This window comes from Oncorhynchus gorbuscha, linkage group LG06 (assembly GCF_021184085.1).
Source record: "Oncorhynchus gorbuscha isolate QuinsamMale2020 ecotype Even-year linkage group LG06, OgorEven_v1.0, whole genome shotgun sequence".
Taxonomy (NCBI): domain Eukaryota; kingdom Metazoa; phylum Chordata; class Actinopteri; order Salmoniformes; family Salmonidae; genus Oncorhynchus; species Oncorhynchus gorbuscha.
This window is the reverse complement of record NC_060178.1, coordinates 6194741-6215220: the sequence shown is the minus strand read 5'-3', so window position 1 is coordinate 6215220 and position 20480 is coordinate 6194741. Positions and strand designations below refer to the sequence as shown.

Genomic DNA, 20480 nt, shown 5'->3' with positions numbered 1-20480 from the left:
GTTAAGGGCTTGTAAAGTAAAGCATTTCACGGTAAAGTCTACACTGTTGGTTAAGGGCTTGTAAAGTAAAGCATTTCACGGTAAAGTCTACACTGTTGGTTAAGGGCTTGTAAAGTAAAGCATTTCACGGTAAAGTCTACACTGTTGGTTAAGGGCTTGTAAAGTAAAGCATTTCACGGTAAAGTCTCACTGTTGGTTAAGGGCTTGTAAAGTAAAGCATTTCACGGTAAAGTCTCCACTGTTGGTTAAGGGCTTGTAAAGTAAAGCATTTCACGGTAAAGTCTACACTGTTGGTTAAGGGCTTGTAAAGTAAAGCATTTCACGGTAAAGTCTCCACTGTTGGTTAAGGGCTTGGATTTGACAACCGCTGATCAATTAGACATGGGGCTGTTCTACTGAAGTCAACAAAAAGTGGGGAAACTACACAATCATGCATGATGCATTCTCAGTATGCGAAAATATGTTTCATACTATGCAACATTTTGAAAATCGATTATGATTTAAATGCCAATATGTTTTACTCATTTCGGTGGGTTCATCGAGTCAAATTTTAATTCTCTTCAAGTAGCCAACAACAAAACTAGGCTACTAAGTCATTTTTGTTCTCCTTAAAAAGTTTTTTTTTAAACTAATCGTAGGCTACATCTTTTAAAACAGAAATATTTACATTTTATGCAAAGCAGATTTCTGTTTTCTTTCTGAAAAATGTTTATTGTTCTCTTAGCCTTTGTCAGAGCTTTTAAACTGAACAAAAATATAAACGCAACATGTAAAGTGTTGTTCCCATGTTTCATGAGCTGAAATAAAAGATCCCAGAAATGTTCCATACACACAAAAATCTTATTTTGCTCCAATCTTGTGCACATATTTGTTTACATCCACGTTAATGAGCATGCAATTTTTTATTTTATTATTTATTTTACCTTTATTTAACTAGGCAAGTCAGTTAAGAACAAATTCTTATTTTCAATGACGGCCTAGGAACAGTGGGTTAACTGCCTGTTCAGGGGCAGAACGACAGATTTGTACCTTGTTGGCATGCTGACTGCAGGAATGTCCACCAGAGCTGTTGCCAGATAATTTAATGTTAATTTCTCGACCATAAACCACCTACAACGTCGTTTTAGAGAATTTGGCAGCACATATCATATTGGCCTCACAACCGCAGACCTCATGCCTTGCCAGCCCAGGACCTCCACATCCAGCTTCACAACCACAGATCACATCTAACCACGCCAGCCCAGGACCTCCACATTACGCTTCACAACCGCAGACCTCATGCCTTGCCAGCCCAGGACCTCCACATCCAGCTTCACAACCACAGATCACATCTAACCACGCCAGCCCAGGACCTCCACATTACGCTTCACAACCGCAGACCACGTGTAACCACGCCAGCCCAGGACCTCCACATTAGGCTTCACAACCACAGATCACATCTAACCACGCCAGCCCAGGACCTCCGCATCCAGCTTCTTCACCTGCAAGAACGTCTGAGACCAGCCACCCGGACAGCTGATGAAACCGTGGGTTTGAACAACCGAAGAAACTGTCAGAAACCTTCTTCTTAGAGAAGCTGATCTGCATGCTTGTCGTCCTCACCAGGGTCTTGACCTGACTGCAGTTCGGCGTCGTAACCGACTTCAGTGGGTAAATGATCACCTTCGATGGCCGCTGGCACGCTGGAGAAGTGTGCTCTTCATGGGTGAATCCTGGTTTCAACTGTACCGGGCAGTTGATGGCGTCATGTGGGTGCGTCGTGTGGGTGCGTCGTGTGGGGGTGTCGTGTGGGTGCGTCGTGTGGGTGCGTCGTGTGGGTGCGTCGTGTGGGTGCGTCGTGTGGGTGGGTCGTGTGGGGGTGTCGTGTGGGGGCGTCGTATGGGTGCGTCGTGTGGGTGCGTCGTGTGGGTGCGTCTTGTGGGTGCGTCGTGTGGGGGCGTCGTGTGGGGGCGTCGTGTGGGGGCGTCGTGTGGGGGCGTCGTATGGGTGAACGGTTTGCCCCGTGGTGGCGGTGGGGTTACGGTATGGGCAGGCATAAGCTACGGATAACGAACACAATTGCATTTTTATCTATGGCAATTTGAATGCACAGAGATGCTGTGATGAGAATCCTGAGGCCCATTGTTGTGCCATTCACCTGCCTTCATCACCGCATGTCACAAGGTTCTGTACACAATTCCTGGAAGGTGAAAATGTCCCAGTTCTTCCGTAACATGCAACTCACCAGATATTTCACCCATTGAGCATGTTTGGGATGCTCTGGATCAATGTGTACGACAGCGTGTTCCAGTTCCCGCCAATATCCAGCGACTTCGCACTGCCATTGAAGTGGAGTGGGAACACATTCCACAGACCACAATCAACAGCCTGATCAACTCTATGTGAAAGAGATGTGTAGTGCTGAATGAGGCAAATGGTGGTGACACCAGATACTGACTGGTTTTCTGATCGACACCAGATACTGACTGGTTTTCTGATCCACACCAGATACTGACTGGTTTTCTGATCCACACCAGATACTGACTGGTTTTCTGATCCACACCAGATACTGACTGGTTTTCTGATCCACACCAGATACTGACTGGTTTTCTGATCCACACCAGATACTGACTGGTTTTCTGATCCACACCAGATACTGACTGGTTCTCTGATCCACACCAGATACTGACTGGTTCTCTGATCCACACCAGATACTGACTGGTTCTCTGATCCACACCAGATACTGACTGGTTTTCTGATCCACACCAGATACTGACTGGTTTTCTGATCCACACCAGATACTGACTGGTTTTCTGATCCACACCAGATACTGACTGGTTTTCTGATCCACACCAGATACTGACTGGTTTTCTGATCCACACCAGATACTGACTGGTTCTCTGATCCACACCAGATACTGACTGGTTCTCTGATCCACACCAGATACTGACTGGTTCTCTGATCCACACCAGATACTGACTGGTTTTCTGATCCACACCAGATACTGACTGGTTTTCTGATCGACACCCCTACTTTTTTTAAAGGTATCTGTGACCAACAGATTCATATCTAATGAATATACCGTATTTCCCTTATATGAACTGTAAACTCAGTCAAAATATTTTAAATAGTTGCGTTTTATATTTTTTGTTCAGTGTAAATACTAAACCATCTCTTTTGATTTGTGAATGTGTCCGCTCTCAGGACGTGGTTGACGTCACGTTAATCAGGTCTTTTGATTTGGACACGTGGATTGTTTTAGGCTAACTATCTAATCATTTAATTTATGAATCAAGCCTGAGCAGTCATTCTGATCTCTGTTTTTACTTTACTGTGTTACTGTCCAGCGGTTCTGAATGTGAGATGACTGTCTACATTTTACTATGCAAGAGCCTTTTGATTGGAAGATTTTAAAGGGTTTTGGTATGTTGTACAAGGCTATTTAATTAAATTTAATTTATATACCTTATGTTAGAGAACTTTGGTTTTCGCTAATAACTATGTTGAAATCACAGGCGGCTGGTGGCACCTTTAATCGGGGAGGATGGGCTCATAATACGGCTGGTTTCCATGTTTGATACCATTCCATGAATTCCATTCCAGCCATTATTATGAGCCGTCTCCCTTTAGAGACCTCCTGGAGTTAAATAGGACAGATGTTCTGTTATGGTCTACGACAGTATACGTCGAATGTGACAGTCTGTCTATAACCAGCCTGAGGAGGTCTATAACCAGCCTGAGTAGGTCTATAACCAGCCTGAGGAGGTCTATAACCAGCCTGAGGAGGTCTATAACCAGCCTGAGGAGGTCTATAACCAGCCTGAGTAGGTCTATAACCAGCCTGAGGAGGTCTATAACCAGCCTGAGGAGGTCTATAACCAGCCTGAGGAGGTCTATAACCAGCCTGAGTAGGTCTATAACCAGCCTGAGGAGGTCTATAACCAGCCTGAGTAGGTCTATAACCAGCCTGAGTAGGTCTATAACCAGCCTGAGGAGGTCTATAACCAGCCTGAGTAGGTCTATAACCAGCCTGAATATGGTCTATAACCAGCCTGAGTAGGTCTATAACCAGCTTGAGGAGGTCTATAACCAGCCTGAGTAGGTCTATAACCAGCCTGAGTAGGTCTATAACCAGCCTGAGTAGGTCTATAACCAGCCTGAGTAGGTCTATAACCAGCCTGAGTAGGTCTATAACCAGCTTGAGGAGGTCTATAACCAGCCTGAGGAGGTCTATAACCAGCCTGAGGAGGTCTATAACCAGCCTGAGTAGGTCTATAACCAGCCTGAATATGGTCTATAACCAGCCTGAGGAGGTCTATAACCAGCCTGAGTAGGTCTATAACCAGCCTGAGGAGGTCTATAACCAGCCTGAGGTCTATAACCAGCCTGAGTAGGTCTATAACCAGCCTGAATATGGTCTATAACCAGCTGGAGGAGGTCTATAACCAGCCTGAGTAGGTCTATAACCAGCTTGAGGAGGTCTATAACCAGCTTGAGGAGGTCTATAACCAGCCTGAGGAGGTCTATAACCAGCCTGAGGAGGTCTATAACCAGCCTGAGTAGGTCTATAACCAGCTTGAGGAGGTCTATAACCAGCCTGAGGAGGTCTATAACCAGCCTGAGGAGGTCTATAACCAGCCTGAGTAGGTCTATAACCTGTTTATCAGTCTCTCTGTCCCAGCTTTGATGCACCTGTACTGTCTTTGCCTGCTAGATGGTAGTAGGGTAAACAGTGGGGTGAACAGCCGTGGCTCGGGTGGCTGAGGTCCTTGATGGTCTTCTTGGCCTTCCTGTGACACTGGATGCTTCAGTCAGTCAATGTGCCCCTATGCTTCATTGGGCTGACCGCACCACCCTCTGGAGAGCCTTGCGGTTGCAGGGGGTGCAATTGCCGTACCAGGTAGTGATACCGCCTGACTGGATACTCTCAATGGTGAATCTGTAGCAGTTGGTGAGGGATTTAGGGGTCAAGCAAAATTTCTTCAGACTCCATTCTTCAGCACACTGGTGTGCATTTCCGGTCTTCAGTGATGTGGGACTTGAAGCTTTTGACCCACTCCACTGCAGTCCTGTTGATATGGGATGGGGGCGTGCTCTCTCTGCTGTTTCCTGAAGTCCACTATCAGGTACTTCGTTTTGTTGACGTTGAGGTTATTTTCCTGGCACCACTCTGCCAAGGCACTCACCTCCTCCCTGTAGGCTGTTTCGTCATTGTTGGTAATCAGGTCTACCACTGTTGTGTTGTTAGCAAACTTGATGATTGAGTTTGAGACGTGTGTGGCCACACAGTCTTGGGTGAACTGGGAGTAGAGGAGGGGTGCTGTTGGGGCGGTAAGCAAATTGTAGTGGGTCTAGGGTGCCGGGTAAGGTGGAGGCAATATGGTCCTTAACTAGCCTCTCAAAGCACTTCATGATGACAGAAGTGAGTGCTACGGGGCGATAGTTATTTAGTTCAGTTACCTTAGCTTTCTTGGAAGCAGGAATGATGGTGGACATCTTGAAGCAAGTGGAGACAACAGACTGGGATAGGGAATGATTGAATATGTCCATAAACACTCCAGCCAGCTGGTGTACTCATGCTCTGAGGACAGGGCTTGGGATGCCAGTCTGGGCTGGTAGCCTTGCAAGGGTTAACACACTTATATGTCTTACTCACATTGGCCATGGAGATCGGGAGCACACAGTCCTTAGGAACGGCGGAGGCCTACGCCGGCAGCTCGGTGTTGTTTTTCTCGAAGCCAGCAAAGAAGGTGTTTAGCTTCTCCGGGAGCAAGGCATCGGTGTCCGCGAGGTGGCTGGCTTCCCTTTATAACATGTGATTGTCTAGAGTCCCTGCCCACATACATTTAATGTCTGAGCTGTTGAATTGCAACTCCTCTTTGTCTCTGTACTAATGATTTTGCTTCTTTAATTGCCTTACGGAGGTCACAGCTGGTCTGTCTGTACAGGTCCACGTTCCAAGTCACCTTGCCTTGGTTAAATTCTGAGGTTCATACTTTTAGTTTTGCGTGAATGCTGCCATCAATCCATGGTTTGGATAAGTTCTAATCACAGTAGGAACAACATCTTCTATGCACTTCCTCAGACCAATGTTGAACAGTCCTTACCAACCACAGGAGCTTCCTGCTTAAGTTTCTGCCTATAGGCAGGGAGGAGCAGGTTGGAGGCCTGGTCAGATTTCCCGAAGAAAGGCGTGTGAGGGCCTTGTAGCCATGCTACCTATCTCTTACCTATCTCCCCACGATTTGGTCCTGCCGTACATACCTACGCATGCGCTACGGTCACAAGACGCAGGCCTCCTCACTGTCCCTAGAATTTATAAGCAAACAGCTGGAGGCAGGGCATTCTTCTATAGAGCTCAATTTTTATGGAATGGTCTGCCTATCCATGTGAGAGATGCAGACTCAGTCTCGACCTTACTCATCTCTTCAGTAGGTCCTATGATTGAGTGTAGTCTGGCCCAGGGGTGCGAAGGTGAACGGCAAGGTACTGGAACGATGAACCGCCCTTGTTGTCTCTGCCTGTCCGGCTCCCTTCTCTCCACTGGGATTCTCTGCATCTGACCCTATTATGGGGGCTGAGTCACTGGCTTACTAGTGCTCTTCCATGACATCCCTGGGAGGGGTGCGTCACTTGAGTGGGTTGAGTCACTGTCGTGATCTTCCTGTCCAGTTTGCACCCCCTCAGGCTCATGCGGTGGAGGAGATCTCCGTAGACTATACTCAGCCTTGTCTCAGGGTAATAAGTTGATGGTCTGTTTATATCCCTCTAGTGGTGTGGGGGCTGTGCTTTCGCAAAATTGTTGGGGTCATATTCTGCATGGCTGGCCCTGTACGGGGGTATCGTCGGACGGAGCCACAGTCTAGTCTATGTGCCGGGGGTTAGATTCAGTCTGTTATATCTGGTGTCCTGTGTGAATTTAAGTATGCTCCCTCGAATTCTCTCTCTCCCTCTCTCTCTCTCTCCCTCTCTCTCTCTCTCTCCCTCTCTCTCTCTCCCTCCCCTCCCGGAGAACCTGAGCCCGAGGACCATGCCTCAGGACAACCTGGCCTGATGACTCCTGGCTGTCCCCAGTGCACCTGGTCGTGCTGCTATTCCAGTTTCAACTGTTCTGCCTGCGGCTATGGAACCCTGTACACCGGACGTGTTACCTTGTCCTGGACCTGCTGTTTTCAACTCTCTCTCTCTTTCTACCTCACATGCTGTCTCAACTTCTGAATGCTTGGCTATGAAAAGCCAACTCACATTTTCTCCTGCAGCTGCTGACCTGCGATTATTATTTGACCCTGCTGATTTTCTATGAACGTTTGAAGAAGAAAGATCTGGTCTTAATGGCCATGTACTCTTATAATCTCCACCCAGCACAGCCAGAAGAGGATTGGCCACCCCTCAGAGCTAGGTTCCTCTCTAGGTTTCTACCTCGGTTCCTACCTTTCTAGGGAGTTTTTCCAAGCCACCCTGAGAAGGGCTCTCTGTCCCCACCCTGAGTTGGGCCGACTGTCCCCACCCTGAGAAGGGCTGTCTGTCCCCACCCTGAGAAGGGCCGACTGTCCCCACCCTGAGAAGGGCTGTCTGTCCCCACCCTGAGAAGGGCTGTCTGTCCCCACCCTGAGAAGGGCTGTCTCTCCCTACCCGGAGCGTTGATGGTTCATCATCAGAGGCCGTAGGGCAGCCAGATTTAGACATCTCATATAATTTAACAGTTCCATTTCACGCCATGCTGTTCATATGAATAATTTATTATAAATTACCAGTTTTCCCACAGTTATTTATCCTGGGAAAATGGAGTGGTTTTGGATGGTAAATCCCAGTAAATCTGTGTTCCTGCCATTTAACCCTAATGGGTCCAGGTCCAGGAAGTAGTATGTCCGGGTGAATTTCAGGTGAACCGGGCTGTGGGGGAGTGTGTGGGCTGTGGACCACCAATCTAATATCCAAAAGTTATTTTTTCGACTGTAGGTAATAGTCTGAGAAATATTCTGAGCAAATAATGTAGGAAAGGAGATAGAAAGAGGGCAACCTTGTGTAAGGTACCGTAATACAGCTATGAGAGGGGCATTATACCGTAATACAGGTATGATTAGAGCCGTATACCATAATACAGGTATGATTAGAGCCTTATACCGTAATACAGGTATGATTAAGAGCCTTATACCGTAATACAGGTATGATTAGAGCATTATACCGTAATACAGGTATGATTAGAGCCTTATACCGTAATACAGGTATGATTAGAGCCTTATACCGTAAAACAGGTATGATTAGAGCCTTATACCGTAATACAGGTATGAGAGGGGCATTATACCGTAATACAGGTATGAGAGGGGCATTGTACCGTAATACAGGTATGAGAGGAGCATTGTACCGTAATACAGGTATGATTAGAGCCTTATACCGTAATACAGGTATGAGAGGGGCATTATACCGTAATACAGGTATGATTAGAGCCTTATACCGTAATACAGGTATGATTAGAGCCTTATACCGTAATACAGGTATGAGAGGGGCATTATACCATAATACAGGTATGATTAGAGCCTTGTACCGTAATACAGATATGATTAGAGCCTTATACCGTAATACAGGTATGATTAGAGCCTTCTACCATAATGCAGGTATGATTAGAGCCTTATACCGTAATACAGGTATGATTAGAGCCTTATACCATAATACAGGTATGAGAAGAGCATTCTACCGTAATGCAGGTATGATTAGAGCATTGTACCGTAATACAGGTATGAGAGGGGCATTATACCGTAATACAGGTATGAGAAATAGCATTCTACCGTAATACAGGTATGAGAGGGGCATTCTACCGTAATACAGGTATGAGAAGACCATTCTACCGTAATACAGGTATGAGAGGGGCATTCTACCTTAATACAGGAATGAGAAGACCATTCTACCGTAATACAGGTATGAGAAAAGCATTCTACTGTAACACAGGTGTGATTAGAGCGTGTACCGTAATACAGGTATGAGAGGGGCATTATACCGTAATACAGGTATGATTAGAGCTGTATACCGTAACACAGGTGTGATTAGAGCATTAGAATCCCCACGTACCCTCGAACAGGAAGGTCTCGTTCCAGTGAGGGTTGAGGTTCTTCCTCTTCACCTTGGTCTCCAGCTTGTGCTTCTTGTCCGGCAGCAGGTAGAGCTTGACGAAGGGGTCAGAGGTCCCAGAGAAGTCCTTGGCAGGGAGCTCCTGGCCCTTCATAATAACAACAACATATGTCAATTAGCAGTCGTTACTTCAAGTACAATTTCGTACGGGGAATTAAAACCCCACAATTCTGGCTTTGTAACCGTGTCACTGATACCTTGAGAATCTTGACGGTCAGGGTGGAGTCCTGGAAGCTGTAGCCAACCGAGAACTGGATCCGGCCCAGCTTCTCACAGATAGGACCTTCACCGTCGTCATCCTCAGAGCCCGGGGACAGCTGAGGCGTTTGGGGGGGGGCAGACGAATACAAATAGCAGCTCACGATGAAAATCTATACACACGCAGATGCACACACACGGACACAACACGCACACACAATCCTTTCACGCACACAGCTCTTTGTCGACTACAGACAGTGAGAGTGGAGGTGGTGGGGTGCCAGCCAGGGTTTTGGGGCGTCTCGTTTTATCATGGTGGGATGGCGTGTGGCAGCTGGCTGGGGGCCGCTGAGATAGATGTTTTATCATGGTGGGATGGCGTGTGGCAGCTGGCTGGGGGCCGCTGAGATAGATGTTTTATCATGGTGGGATGGCGTGTGGGAGCTGGCTGGGGCCCGCTGAGAGAGATGTTTTATCATGGTGGCCGGCTGGGGGCCTGCTGAGAGAGATGTTTTATCATGGTGGCTGGCTGGGGGCCTGCTGAGAGAGATGTTTTATCATGGTGGCTGGCTGGGGGCCTGCTGAGAGAGATGTTTTATCATGGTTGCTGGCTGGGGGCCCGCTGAGAGAGATGTTTTGTCATGGTGGCTGGCTGGGGGCCCGCTGAGAGAGATGTTTTATCATGGTGGCTGGCTGGGGGCCCGCTGAGAGAGATGTTTTGTCATGGTGGCTGGCTGGGGGCCCGCTGAGAGAGATGTTTTATCATGGTGGCTGGCTGGGGGCCTGCTGAGAGAGATGTTTTATCATGGTGGCTGGCTGGGGGCCTGCTGAGAGAGATGTTTTGTCATGGTGGCTGGCTGGGGGCCCGCTGAGAGAGATGTTTTGTCATGGTGGCGGGCTGGGGGCCCGCTGAGAGAGATGTTTTGTCATGGTGGCGGCTGGGGGCCCGCTGAGAGAGATGTTTTGTCATGGTGGCTGGCTGGGGGCCCGCTGAGAGAGATGTTTTGTCATGGTGGCTGGCTGGGGGCCCGCTGAGAGAGATGTTTTGTCATGGTGGCTGGCTGGGGGCCCGCTGAGAGAGATGTTTTATCATGGTGGCTGGCTGGGGGCCCGCTGAGAGAGATGTTTTATCATGGTGGCTGGCTGGGGGCCCGCTGAGAGAGATGTTTTATCATGGTGGCTGGCTGGGGACCCGCTGAGAGAGATGTTTTATCATGGTGGCTGGCTGGGGGCCCGCTGAGAGAGATGTTTTGTCATGGTGGCTGGCTGGGGGCCTGCTGAGAGAGATGTTTTATCATGGTGGCTGGCTGGGGGCCCGCTGAGAGAGATGTTTTGTCATGGTGGCTGGCTGGGGGCCTGCTGAGAGAGATGTTTTGTCATGGTGGCTGGCTGGGGGCCTGCTGAGAGAGATGTTTTATCATGGTGGCTGGCTGGGGGCCCACTGAGAGAGATGTTTTGTCATGGTGGCTGGCTGGGGGCCCGCTGAGAGAGATGTTTTGTCATGGTGGCGGGCTGGGGGCCCGCTGAGAGAGATGTTTTATCATGGTGGCTGGCTGGGGGCCTGCTGAGAGAGATGTTTTGTCATGGTGGCTGGCTGGGGGCCCGCTGAGAGAGATGTTTTGTCATGGTGGCTGGCTGGGGGCCCGCTGAGAGAGATGTTTTGTCATGGTGGCTGGCTGGGGGCCCGCTGAGAGAGATGTTTTATCATGGTGGCTGGCTGGGGGCCCGCTGAGAGAGATGTTTTATCATGGTGGCTGGCTGGGGGCCCGCTGAGAGAGATGTTTTATCATGGTGGCTGGCTGGGGGCCCGCTGAGAGAGATGTTTTATCATGGTGGCTGGCTGGGGGCCCGCTGAGAGAGATACTCTGACACGAAGCACTTTCATTTACCCACTAATGTCCTTAAGAGGCAGGAGGCTGAGGAGGCGCTCCGATAGCTGGCTTCAGACAGACGAGCCATTCTCTCTCTGTGTCTCTCTCTCTGTCTGTCTCCCCCCCCCCCCTCTCTCTCTTGCAGTGCATGCTGTGAGTTTTTGGGAGTTTGAGTGTTTGATGTGGAGGGCTCTGCCCTAACTTTTTTCTTGATTCTGTCCTTGGTCTTTTCTTTCAATTTTTATTTTCTATGCTGGAGGGTTAATGCACTATTTGTTTTAGCGGTGTCCACAGTTTTTTTTTTAAAGTTAGGGTGGAAGATGACAGAGTTAGTTTCCTGGGGTTTGGAATGTAAGGTGGAGGAGGTTCTGCTCGCGGTCGGTGAACAGGTAGGAGCTGAATGTATACATTCTGCTTCCAGAATGAACAAAGCTCTGGTTGTGTTAATGAAAAGAGAAAACTTGGTTGGTAGGCTCATTGCTAGTGGAATATTTACAAGGGGTGTGTTGGTGACAATTTCACCTCTTTCTACCCATTCGACCTGGGTGGTAGTCGCAAATTTATAATAATAATATAATAATAATAATATAATAATATAATAATAATATAATAATATATGCTATTTAGCAGACGCTTTTATCCAAAGCGACTTACAGTCATGTGTGCATACATTCTATGTATGGGTGGTCCCGGGGATCGAACCCACTACCCTGGCGTTACAAGCGCCATGCTCTACCAACTGAGCTACAGAAGGACCACAAAGAAGGGTGTGAGTTCTAGGAAGGGTGTGAGTTCAGACAACTTAATAATAATAATAATATATGCCATTTAGCAGACGCTTTTATCCAAAGCGACTTACAGTCATGTGTGCATACATTCTATGTATGGGTGGTCCCGGGGATCGAACCCACTACCCTGGCGTTTCAAGCGCCATGCTCTACCAACTGAGCTACAGGAATTTGCATCCGTTTATTACGGATGATCAAATCAGGAAAGAGCGGAGTCGTTTTGGTAAGTCTGCTAGCGGTTTCGGGTCGGCAGGTCCTCAGGCAGATGCCGTTAAGCACGTTGTTTCGTTCCGGAGGCAAGTGTTCATGTTTCTGAATAACAATGAGCAACAGCTAAATGTGCACTTTAAAGTGAGGCAAGGGGAGGGGCTCTACGCAGGGTTTGCCAGCACAGATAGTCTACTGTATTTTGAGTGTGGGGATTTGGGGCATAAGAGCTTTGCGTGCCCACATAAAGCCCGTAGACAAGGTGAGGGTACAAGCGCCAGTGGGGGAAATCAATGTCTAAGTGCAGGGGGTAATGAGATGCAGACAGCAGAAGCTGGGCCCTAGTAATGTCTGTGATGGTGATGTATATGAGGCTGGGCCTAGTCAGGTTATAGATGGTGGTGTAGATGAGGCTGTGCCTAGTCATGCCAGTGATGCTGGTGTATATGAGGCTGGGCCTAGTCAGGTTATGTATGGTGGTGTAGATGAGGCTGGGCCTAGTCAGGTTATGGATGGTGGTGTAGATGAGGCTGGGCCTAGTCAGGTTATGTATGGTGGTGTAGATGAGGCTGGGTCTAGTCAGGTTGTGGAGGGTGATGTAGATGAGGCTGGGTCTAGTCAGGTTATGGATGGTGGTGTAGATGAGGCTGGGCCTAGTCAGGTTATAGATGGTGGTGTAGATGAGGCTGGGCCTAGTCAGGTTATAGATGGTGGTGTAGATGAGGCTGTGCCTAGTCATGCCAGTGATGCTGGTGTATATGAGGCTGGGCCTAGTCAGGTTATGTATGGTGGTGTAGATGAGGCTGGGCCTAGTCAGGTTATGGATGGTGGTGTAGATGAGGCTGGGCCTAGTCAGGTTATGTATGGTGGTGTAGATGAGGCTGGGTCTAGTCAGGTTGTGGAGGGTGATGTAGATGAGGCTGGGTCTAGTCAGGTTATGGATGGTGGTGTAGATGAGGCTGGGTCTAGTCAGGTTATGGAGGGTGATGTAGATGAGGCTGGGTCTAGTCAGGTTATGGATGGTGGTGTAGATAAGGCTGCATCTAGTCAGGTTATGTATGGTGGTGTAGATGAGGCTGGGTCTAGTCAGGTTATAGATGGTGGTGTAGATGAGACTGGGTCTAGTCAGGTTATAGATGGTGGTGTAGATGAGGCTGGGTCTAGTCAGGTTATGTATGGTGGTGTAGATGAGGCTGGGTCTAGTCAGGTTATAGATGGTGGTGTAGATGAGGCTGGGTCTAGTCAGGTTATGGAGGGTGATGTAGATGAGGCTGGGTCTAGTCAGGTTATGTATGGTGGTGTAGATGAGGCTGGGTCTAGTCAGGTTATGGATGGTGGTGTAGATAAGGCTGCATCTAGTCAGGTTATGTATGGTGGTGTAGATGAGGCTGGGTCTAGTCAGGTTATGGATGGTGGTGTAGATGAGGCTGGGTCTAGTCAGTTTATGGATGGTGGTGTAGATGAGGCTGGGTCTAGTCAGGTTATGGATGGTGGTGTAGATGAGGCTGGGTCTAGTCAGGTTATGCTAGTGGATGAGGAGAGTATAGTGGGGAAGTGTAAGAGACTGAGGGGGGGAGGGTGTCAAGCAGAACAGGAAAAAGGGGGAGAAGAAAGGAGGTGGGAGGGGAGAGGCTGGGGTGGTCAAAGACACCAAGGAACCTTTGCCAGGTGATGGGGGGGCTGGTCAGGATGGAGATAGAGATGTGGTCCTTCTGAGCTCAGTTGGTAGAGCATGGCGCTTGTAGGGGTGGGGTCAGGATGGAGACTGTAGATAAAAGAAATAGCATATATTCATATATATTATAGGGAGAAAGTGAGTCTGAGGAAGAGGATGATGAGGAGGCCTTTTTTTACAGACTCCTCCTCAATGGGTCCGGAGCGGACAGCCAGTCAAGCAGAGGGGTCAAATTCCACGGCGAGGGAACTGACAAGGTTCCTGAATGAGACCAAGGGGGAAAAATTTCAGCTTGAGGCTTTTTTTTCTTATCCGAGAAAGTTTGTAAGATCAGTACAACATGCTCTAAATAATGAGGGGCATGGTGTCCTCACACAGGAAACGGTTTCGGTTCAGGAAGTGTTTCATAACAGCGCGAAAGGGTCTACCTTTAAATGCTGTTTAGATTAATAGTTTCTTTCTGACATTGGGGCTTTTTGAGTTTTGCTATTGGTCTCTTTCCTTGCTGGCTTTTCTCCCACTTCTTATGGAGAGATTTTGGGTAGGCTCGCTTAATATAAATTTCACCAGAGATGCGAGAAAGAGGAGTCTGTTTGGTGAATATGTAAAACAACAAAAAACGGACAGGTGTTGTTTCTGCAGGAGACGCATAGTGATGTGTTGAATGAAGTCGATTGGGGGCTCTGGTGGAATGTGGCAAGTGTGCTGAGCCGTGGAACACATTTTAGTGCAGGAGTGGCAGTCCTTTTTGTACTGCGTCTGTCTGTAGAAATGTACTCCTCAAAAGAGGCGTGTTGGGGTAGGTTGTAAAAGCAAAAATTAACAACATGGTTTTTATCTTTATAAATGTCGTGTAGCGCCTGAGGAGACACTAGTGCTCAGAGAGGACTGGAACTGTACGATGGGTTTTACGAAAGACAGAAATGGGGAAGCGCCTCATTCAGTGGGAGTGTTAAGGGACATAATTAATCAGTTCGGCCTAGTGGATGTTTGGAGAACTAAACATCCAAACACAAGACAGTTTACGTGGGGAAGGTTTTGGGGGCTCGGGGGAGTGCAGCCCGTCTTGATCGGTTTTACATGTCTAGGAATCGGAGCAAAAGGCTGTTGGGCGCTACCATTCTCCCAGTGGGGTTTTCAGATCGCCACATAACCATGGCTCGGCTGTCTATTTCACCAGGGCCCCGGCAGGCATCCTACTGGAAGTTTACTATAAAACAAGATACAAGATGCCACTTTTTGCTTAGGTTTCCAGACCTTTTGGGAAAGATGGAAAAGGCATCGAATAGAGGAGTCTCTGAGTCAATGGTGGGATGTGAAGAAAGTCCAAATTAGTATTTTCTGTCACCAGTATACAGCTCTCATCCTCAGAGGCTAGGAGAGTAATCAAATCAAATCAAATCCAATTTTATTTGTCACATACACATGGTTAGATGTTATTTGTCACATACACATGGTTAGATGTTATTTGTCACATACACATGGTTAGCAGATGTTAATGCGAGTGTAGCAAAATGCTTGTGCTTCTAGTTCCGACAATGCAGTAATAACCAACAAGTAATCTAACTAACAATTCCAAAACTACTGTCTTATACACAGTGTAAGGGGATAAAGAATATGTACATAAAGATATATGAATGAGTGATGGTACAGAGCAGCATAGGCAAGATACAGTAGATGGTATCGAGTACAGTATATACATATGAGATGAGTATGTAAACAAAGTGGCATAGTTAAAGTGGCTAGTGATACATGTATTACATAAGGATGCAGTCGATGATATAGAGTACAGTATATACTGGGGGAACTAGAGCGTAGTATTAGTGAGCTGGAGGTAGAGATGGTGGGGCAAGGAAATGTAGGCCCTCCAGGCTAATTTAGCTGAATTACATAGGGACCTGGGCAGTTTTTTTCCAGGTTAAAGCAAAGGGAGCACTTGTAAGAGCTAGGTTCTCCATGCTCAAGGAGATGGATGCTCCCAGCTCCTTCTTCTTTGGTTTGGAAAGACAGAGTAGTGAAGCCAAGGGTTTGCATTGCCTGTGGCTGTCTGATGGGCGGGTGACCTCTATGGTGGGTGAGATGCGGGAGTGAACTGTGGAGTTTTATACTGAGTTGTATAGGGCAGAACTGTGGAGTTTTACACTGAGTTGCATAGGGCAGAACTGTGGAGTTTTATACTGAGTTGTATAGGGCAGAACTGTGGAGTTTTATACTGAGTTGTATAGGGCAGAACTGTGGAGTTTTATACTGAGTTGTATAGGGCAGAACTGTGGAGTTTTATACTGAGTTGTATAGGGTATAACTGTGTGCTCATGTCTTGTTCGCAGAACTCCCTAAGCTCTCTCTCTGGCACATAGGGATGAAATGGACCTGTTGTCCCATGAACTAGCAGAGGCCTTAACCCAGATGTCCCCCGGTCGTGCCTCGTGGACTTGTGTGAACTTAAGAACTGGAGGCCTGTGGCATTGCCCTGTGCGGACTACAAGATATTTGCCAAAGTCCTCTCTAACAGACTGAAGTCCCATCTGAACTCTATAGTACATAAGGACCAAACATATTGTGTTCCGAGAAGCTCAATCACGGACATCTTGTTCTGAATCTGGGGCATGTTGGACTTGTATGAGGTTCTAAGGTGAACTTTGGACTTTAGATCAAGAGAAGGCTTTTGATAGTGTGGGCCATGAGTATCTGTTTAATGTGATGTTTGGGTTTGGGGTTTGGGAAAAGGTTTTTGACCTGTGTAAAGCTGCTGTATGCTGGGGCGAAAACGTCAAGATGGGAGGGGGTCTCAGTAGGCCAGTCTGGGTGAGACGGGGCATTAGACAAGGATGCCCTCTATCAGGGCAGTTATACACATTAGCCATTGAGCCTTTTTTTAGGACTGCTATGCAGGAGACTGCAGGGAGTGTGCTGGACAGTAATGAATGTGGTGACAGGCATAGCAGTGTCAGCGTATGCAGATGACGTTTCTGTGATGGTCAGGGATGGGAAGGATATGCCGGCACTAGAGACCAGTCTGAAGGTGTACGAGGGAGCTTCGTCAGGTAAACTGGAGCAAGAGAAAAGCTCTGTTATGTGGGGCATGGGGGGATAGAGCCCCTCCTCTGCTTCCAGGGGTTTTGCAGTTGGGTTGTGAAGTGTTGGCTTAAAATGTTGGCTTAAAATGTTGGCTTAAAATGTTGGGGGTGTACCTGGGCTCGGAGAGGTGGGTCAGGAAGAACTGGGAGGGGGCTGTCACAGGCCAGGTGGGGGTGGTTCCTGTCCCACGTGGCATATAGTGGGAGGTTGAAGATAATCAACAACCTGGTGGCATCTTCCCTGTGGCATAAACTACATAAAATGCAACCAGCATGCGTGCTGCTGAGGAGAGCTGGCGGATTAGGGTTGGGACCGGCAGCTGTTCCTCATGAGGCTGGAGGGGCTGAGTACAGCAGGTCTCTCTGATTTGTACTCTGCAGTGCTGAGGGTTGGACAGCTGCAAAGGCCCACATGAGAAAGGGGTGTAGAGCCTGGGCTGTGGGTGTGGGAGGAGCCTATCTTCCACAACCCAGCCATCTTTTGAGATGTTTATAATGGGGTACAGGTGTTCGAATAAGGAAAGGGCCAAATGTGTTTAGTTAAATTTTCAGGCAAAGTTTTGGCTATTTGGCTAACAAGGAGGGACAGGGTCAAAGATGGGGGGGGTAACAGACTCTTTACTATAGTTTAATGGGATGGTCTCTGCGCGCCTCAGGGTGGGGGGATAACAGACCCTTTACTATAGTTTAATGGGATGGTCTCTGCGCGCCTCAGGGTGGGGGGATAACAGACCCTTTACTATAGTTTAATGGGATGGTCTCTGCGCGCCTCAGGGTGGGGGGTAACAGACCCTTTACTATAGTTTAATGGGATGGTCTCTGCGCGCCTCAGGGTGGGGGATAACAGACCCTTTACTATAGTTTAATGGGATGGTCTCTGCGCGCCTCAGGGTGGGGGGATAACAGACCCTTTACTATAGTTTAATGGGATGGTCTCTGCGCGCCTCAGGGTGGGGGATAACAGACCCTTTACTATAGTTTAATGGGATGGTCTCTGCGCGCCTCAGGGTGGGGGGATAACAGACCCTTTACTATAGTTTAATGGGATGGTCTCTGTGTGCCTCAGGGTTGAGTTTGACTTCTATAGAATGATAAAATGTGTGGAGATGTTTCATGAGATGGTGTGTTGGGGGGCTGTCTGTATAGCTGGGGGAGATGTTTCAGGAAATGGTGTGTTGGGGGCTGTCTGTATAGCTGGGGGAGATGTTTCAGGAGATGGTGTGTTGGGGGCTGTCTGTATAGCTGGGGGAGATGTTTCAGGAGATGGTGTGTTGGGGGGCTGTCTGTATAGCTGGGGGAGATGTTTCAGGAGATGGTGTGTTGGGGGGCTGTCTTTATAGCTGGGGGAGATGTTTCAGGAGATGGTGTGTTGGGGGGCTGTCTTTATAGCTGGGGGAGATGTTTCAGGAGATGGTGTGTTGGGGGGCTGTCTGTATAGCTGGGGGAGATGTTTCAGGAGATGGTGTGTTGGGGGGCTGTCTGTATAGCTGGGGGAGATGTTTCAGGAGATGGTGTGTTGGGGGCTGTCTGTATAGCTGGGGGAGATGTTTCAGGAGATGGTGTGTTGGGGGGCTGTCTTTATAGCTGGGGGAGATGTTTCAGGAGATGGTGTGTTGGGGGGCTGTCTGTATAGCTGGGGGAGATGTTTCAGGAGATGGTGTGTTGGGGGGCTGTCTTTATAGCTGGGGGAGATGTTTCAGGAGATGGTGTGTTGGGGGGCTGTCTGTATAGCTGGGGGAGATGTTTCAGGAAATGGTGTGTTGGGGGGCTGTCTGTATAGCTGGGGGAGATGTTTCAGGAAATGGTGTGTTGGGGGGCTGTCTGTATAGCTGGGGGAGATGTTTCAGGAGATGGTGTGTTGGGGGGCTGTCTGTATAGCTGGGGGAGATGTTTCAGGAGATGGTGTGTTGGGGGGCTGTCTGTATAGCTGGGGGAGATGTTTCAGGAGATGGTGTGTTGGGGGGCTGTCTGTATAGCTGGGGGAGATGTTTCAGGAAATGGTGTGTTGGGGGGGCTGTCTGTATAGCTGGGGGAGATGGGTTGGATATACGGTTGTAGAAGAGGTTTTGGATATTGTGATGTGTGGTGTTTTGTATCGTGGAGTAGAGGGCAAGGTGAGTATGCTACATGTGTGGATAAGATATATTTTGGTGTTGTATTTTAAGCGGGGGGGGTGAGGTTTTAATGAAAGAAAGACAAAAAGTATCTCTCTCTCTCTCTGTGTCTCTCTCTGTATCTCTCTCTCTGTCTCTCTCTGTGTCTCTCTCTGTGTCTCTCTCTGTGTCTCTCTCTCAAATCCCCTGAGCTGACAAGGTAAACAAATCTGTCATTCTGCCCCTGAACAAGGCAGTTGCCCCACTGTTCCCCCAGTAGGCCGTCATTGTAAAGTAAGAATTTGAACTGACTTGGCCTAAATAAAAAACAATGGTAATGGGAGAAGCATGTTTATGCAAACCAACAGTTTAACCATGGTGTTACTGATGGACCAATCAAAAAGACATTCTGTTATAGGCTTGTGATAGGTGGGTTTCATATTTTGGCATAAAAATAAAAAAAGTATATATATATATATATATATATATATACTTTTTTTATTTTTATGCCAAAATATGAAACCCACCTATCACAAGCCTATAACAGAATGTCTTTTATATATATATAAAATAAATAAAAATAAGACCACATATTGTGTACACCTATCCAGTCCTCTCAAATCTACCCAAGTTCCCAGGGGGGAGGAGGGTTGGCTCTAGGGGATGAATAACGATTTGTGGTTGATAGTGGGTGTAGGGTAGGAGGAGGAGGAATATGAGGATGAATAGAAGGAGGAGAAGGAATAGAAGGAGGAATAGGAGGAGGAATAGGAGGAGGATGAGGAGGAATAGGAGGAGGAGGAGGAGGAATAGGAAGAGGAGGAATAGGAGGACGAGGAGGCGGAATAGGAGGGGGAGGAGAAGGAGGAATAAGAGGAGGAAGAATAGGAGGGGGAGGAGGAGGAGGAGGAGCAATAGGAGGAGGAGGTGAATGAATAGGAGGGAGAGAGAGATGGATAAGGGAGGGAGGAACGATGTGTCGTACCATGACCATGTCTCCGGTGAGAGAGTTGGCCAGATCGGTGACTGAGGAGTGTCCGTCGGGGGGGTGGCCCTTGGGACTGTTGCCTGGCTTGTTGGACACGCCCCTGTAGAGAGAGAGGACAGGGTGACCATGGGGCTGACTCCAGACTCCGCACAGAGAGAGAGAGAGAGAAGGGTCGGAACGGGACGAGGTGACTTCCAAAACACGCAGGCCCAGGGTGTGCTAACTCAATATATTTGATGTTAGAGCCCTGTCTGATTTTAAGATTGTTTCTGAGTCTGGAGTACACAACCAACATATATCCCTTAGTATAGAAGTTAGTTACCTCCTACAAGGATATCCATGCAAATGAGTTTAATGGTGAAACATAATGTTATATGAGTGGAACACAAGCCCCTATCAGACACTATTATCTAGATGGACCAGGACCTGAACAAACAACATGTTGACAGAAAAGCGCCCCTAGACCTCAATACGCACC

General features: G+C 48.0%; 1 protein-coding gene across 2 annotated transcripts in view; it reads right to left on the bottom strand.

Moving 5' to 3' along the window:
• The window catches only part of LOC124037458 (synaptotagmin-7-like), a 384787-nt gene that overhangs the window by 22749 nt on the left and 341558 nt on the right, over positions 1–20480 (bottom strand). For both annotated transcript variants that reach the window (XM_046352188.1, XM_046352187.1), the window contains exons 4-6: positions 20000–20102; positions 9303–9422; positions 9046–9193 (exon numbers count right to left, since the gene is read on the bottom strand). In XM_046352188.1, the coding sequence (XP_046208144.1) occupies positions 9046–9193; positions 9303–9422; positions 20000–20102 (371 nt within the window). The remainder of the gene's footprint in view (positions 1–9045; positions 9194–9302; positions 9423–19999; positions 20103–20480) is intronic.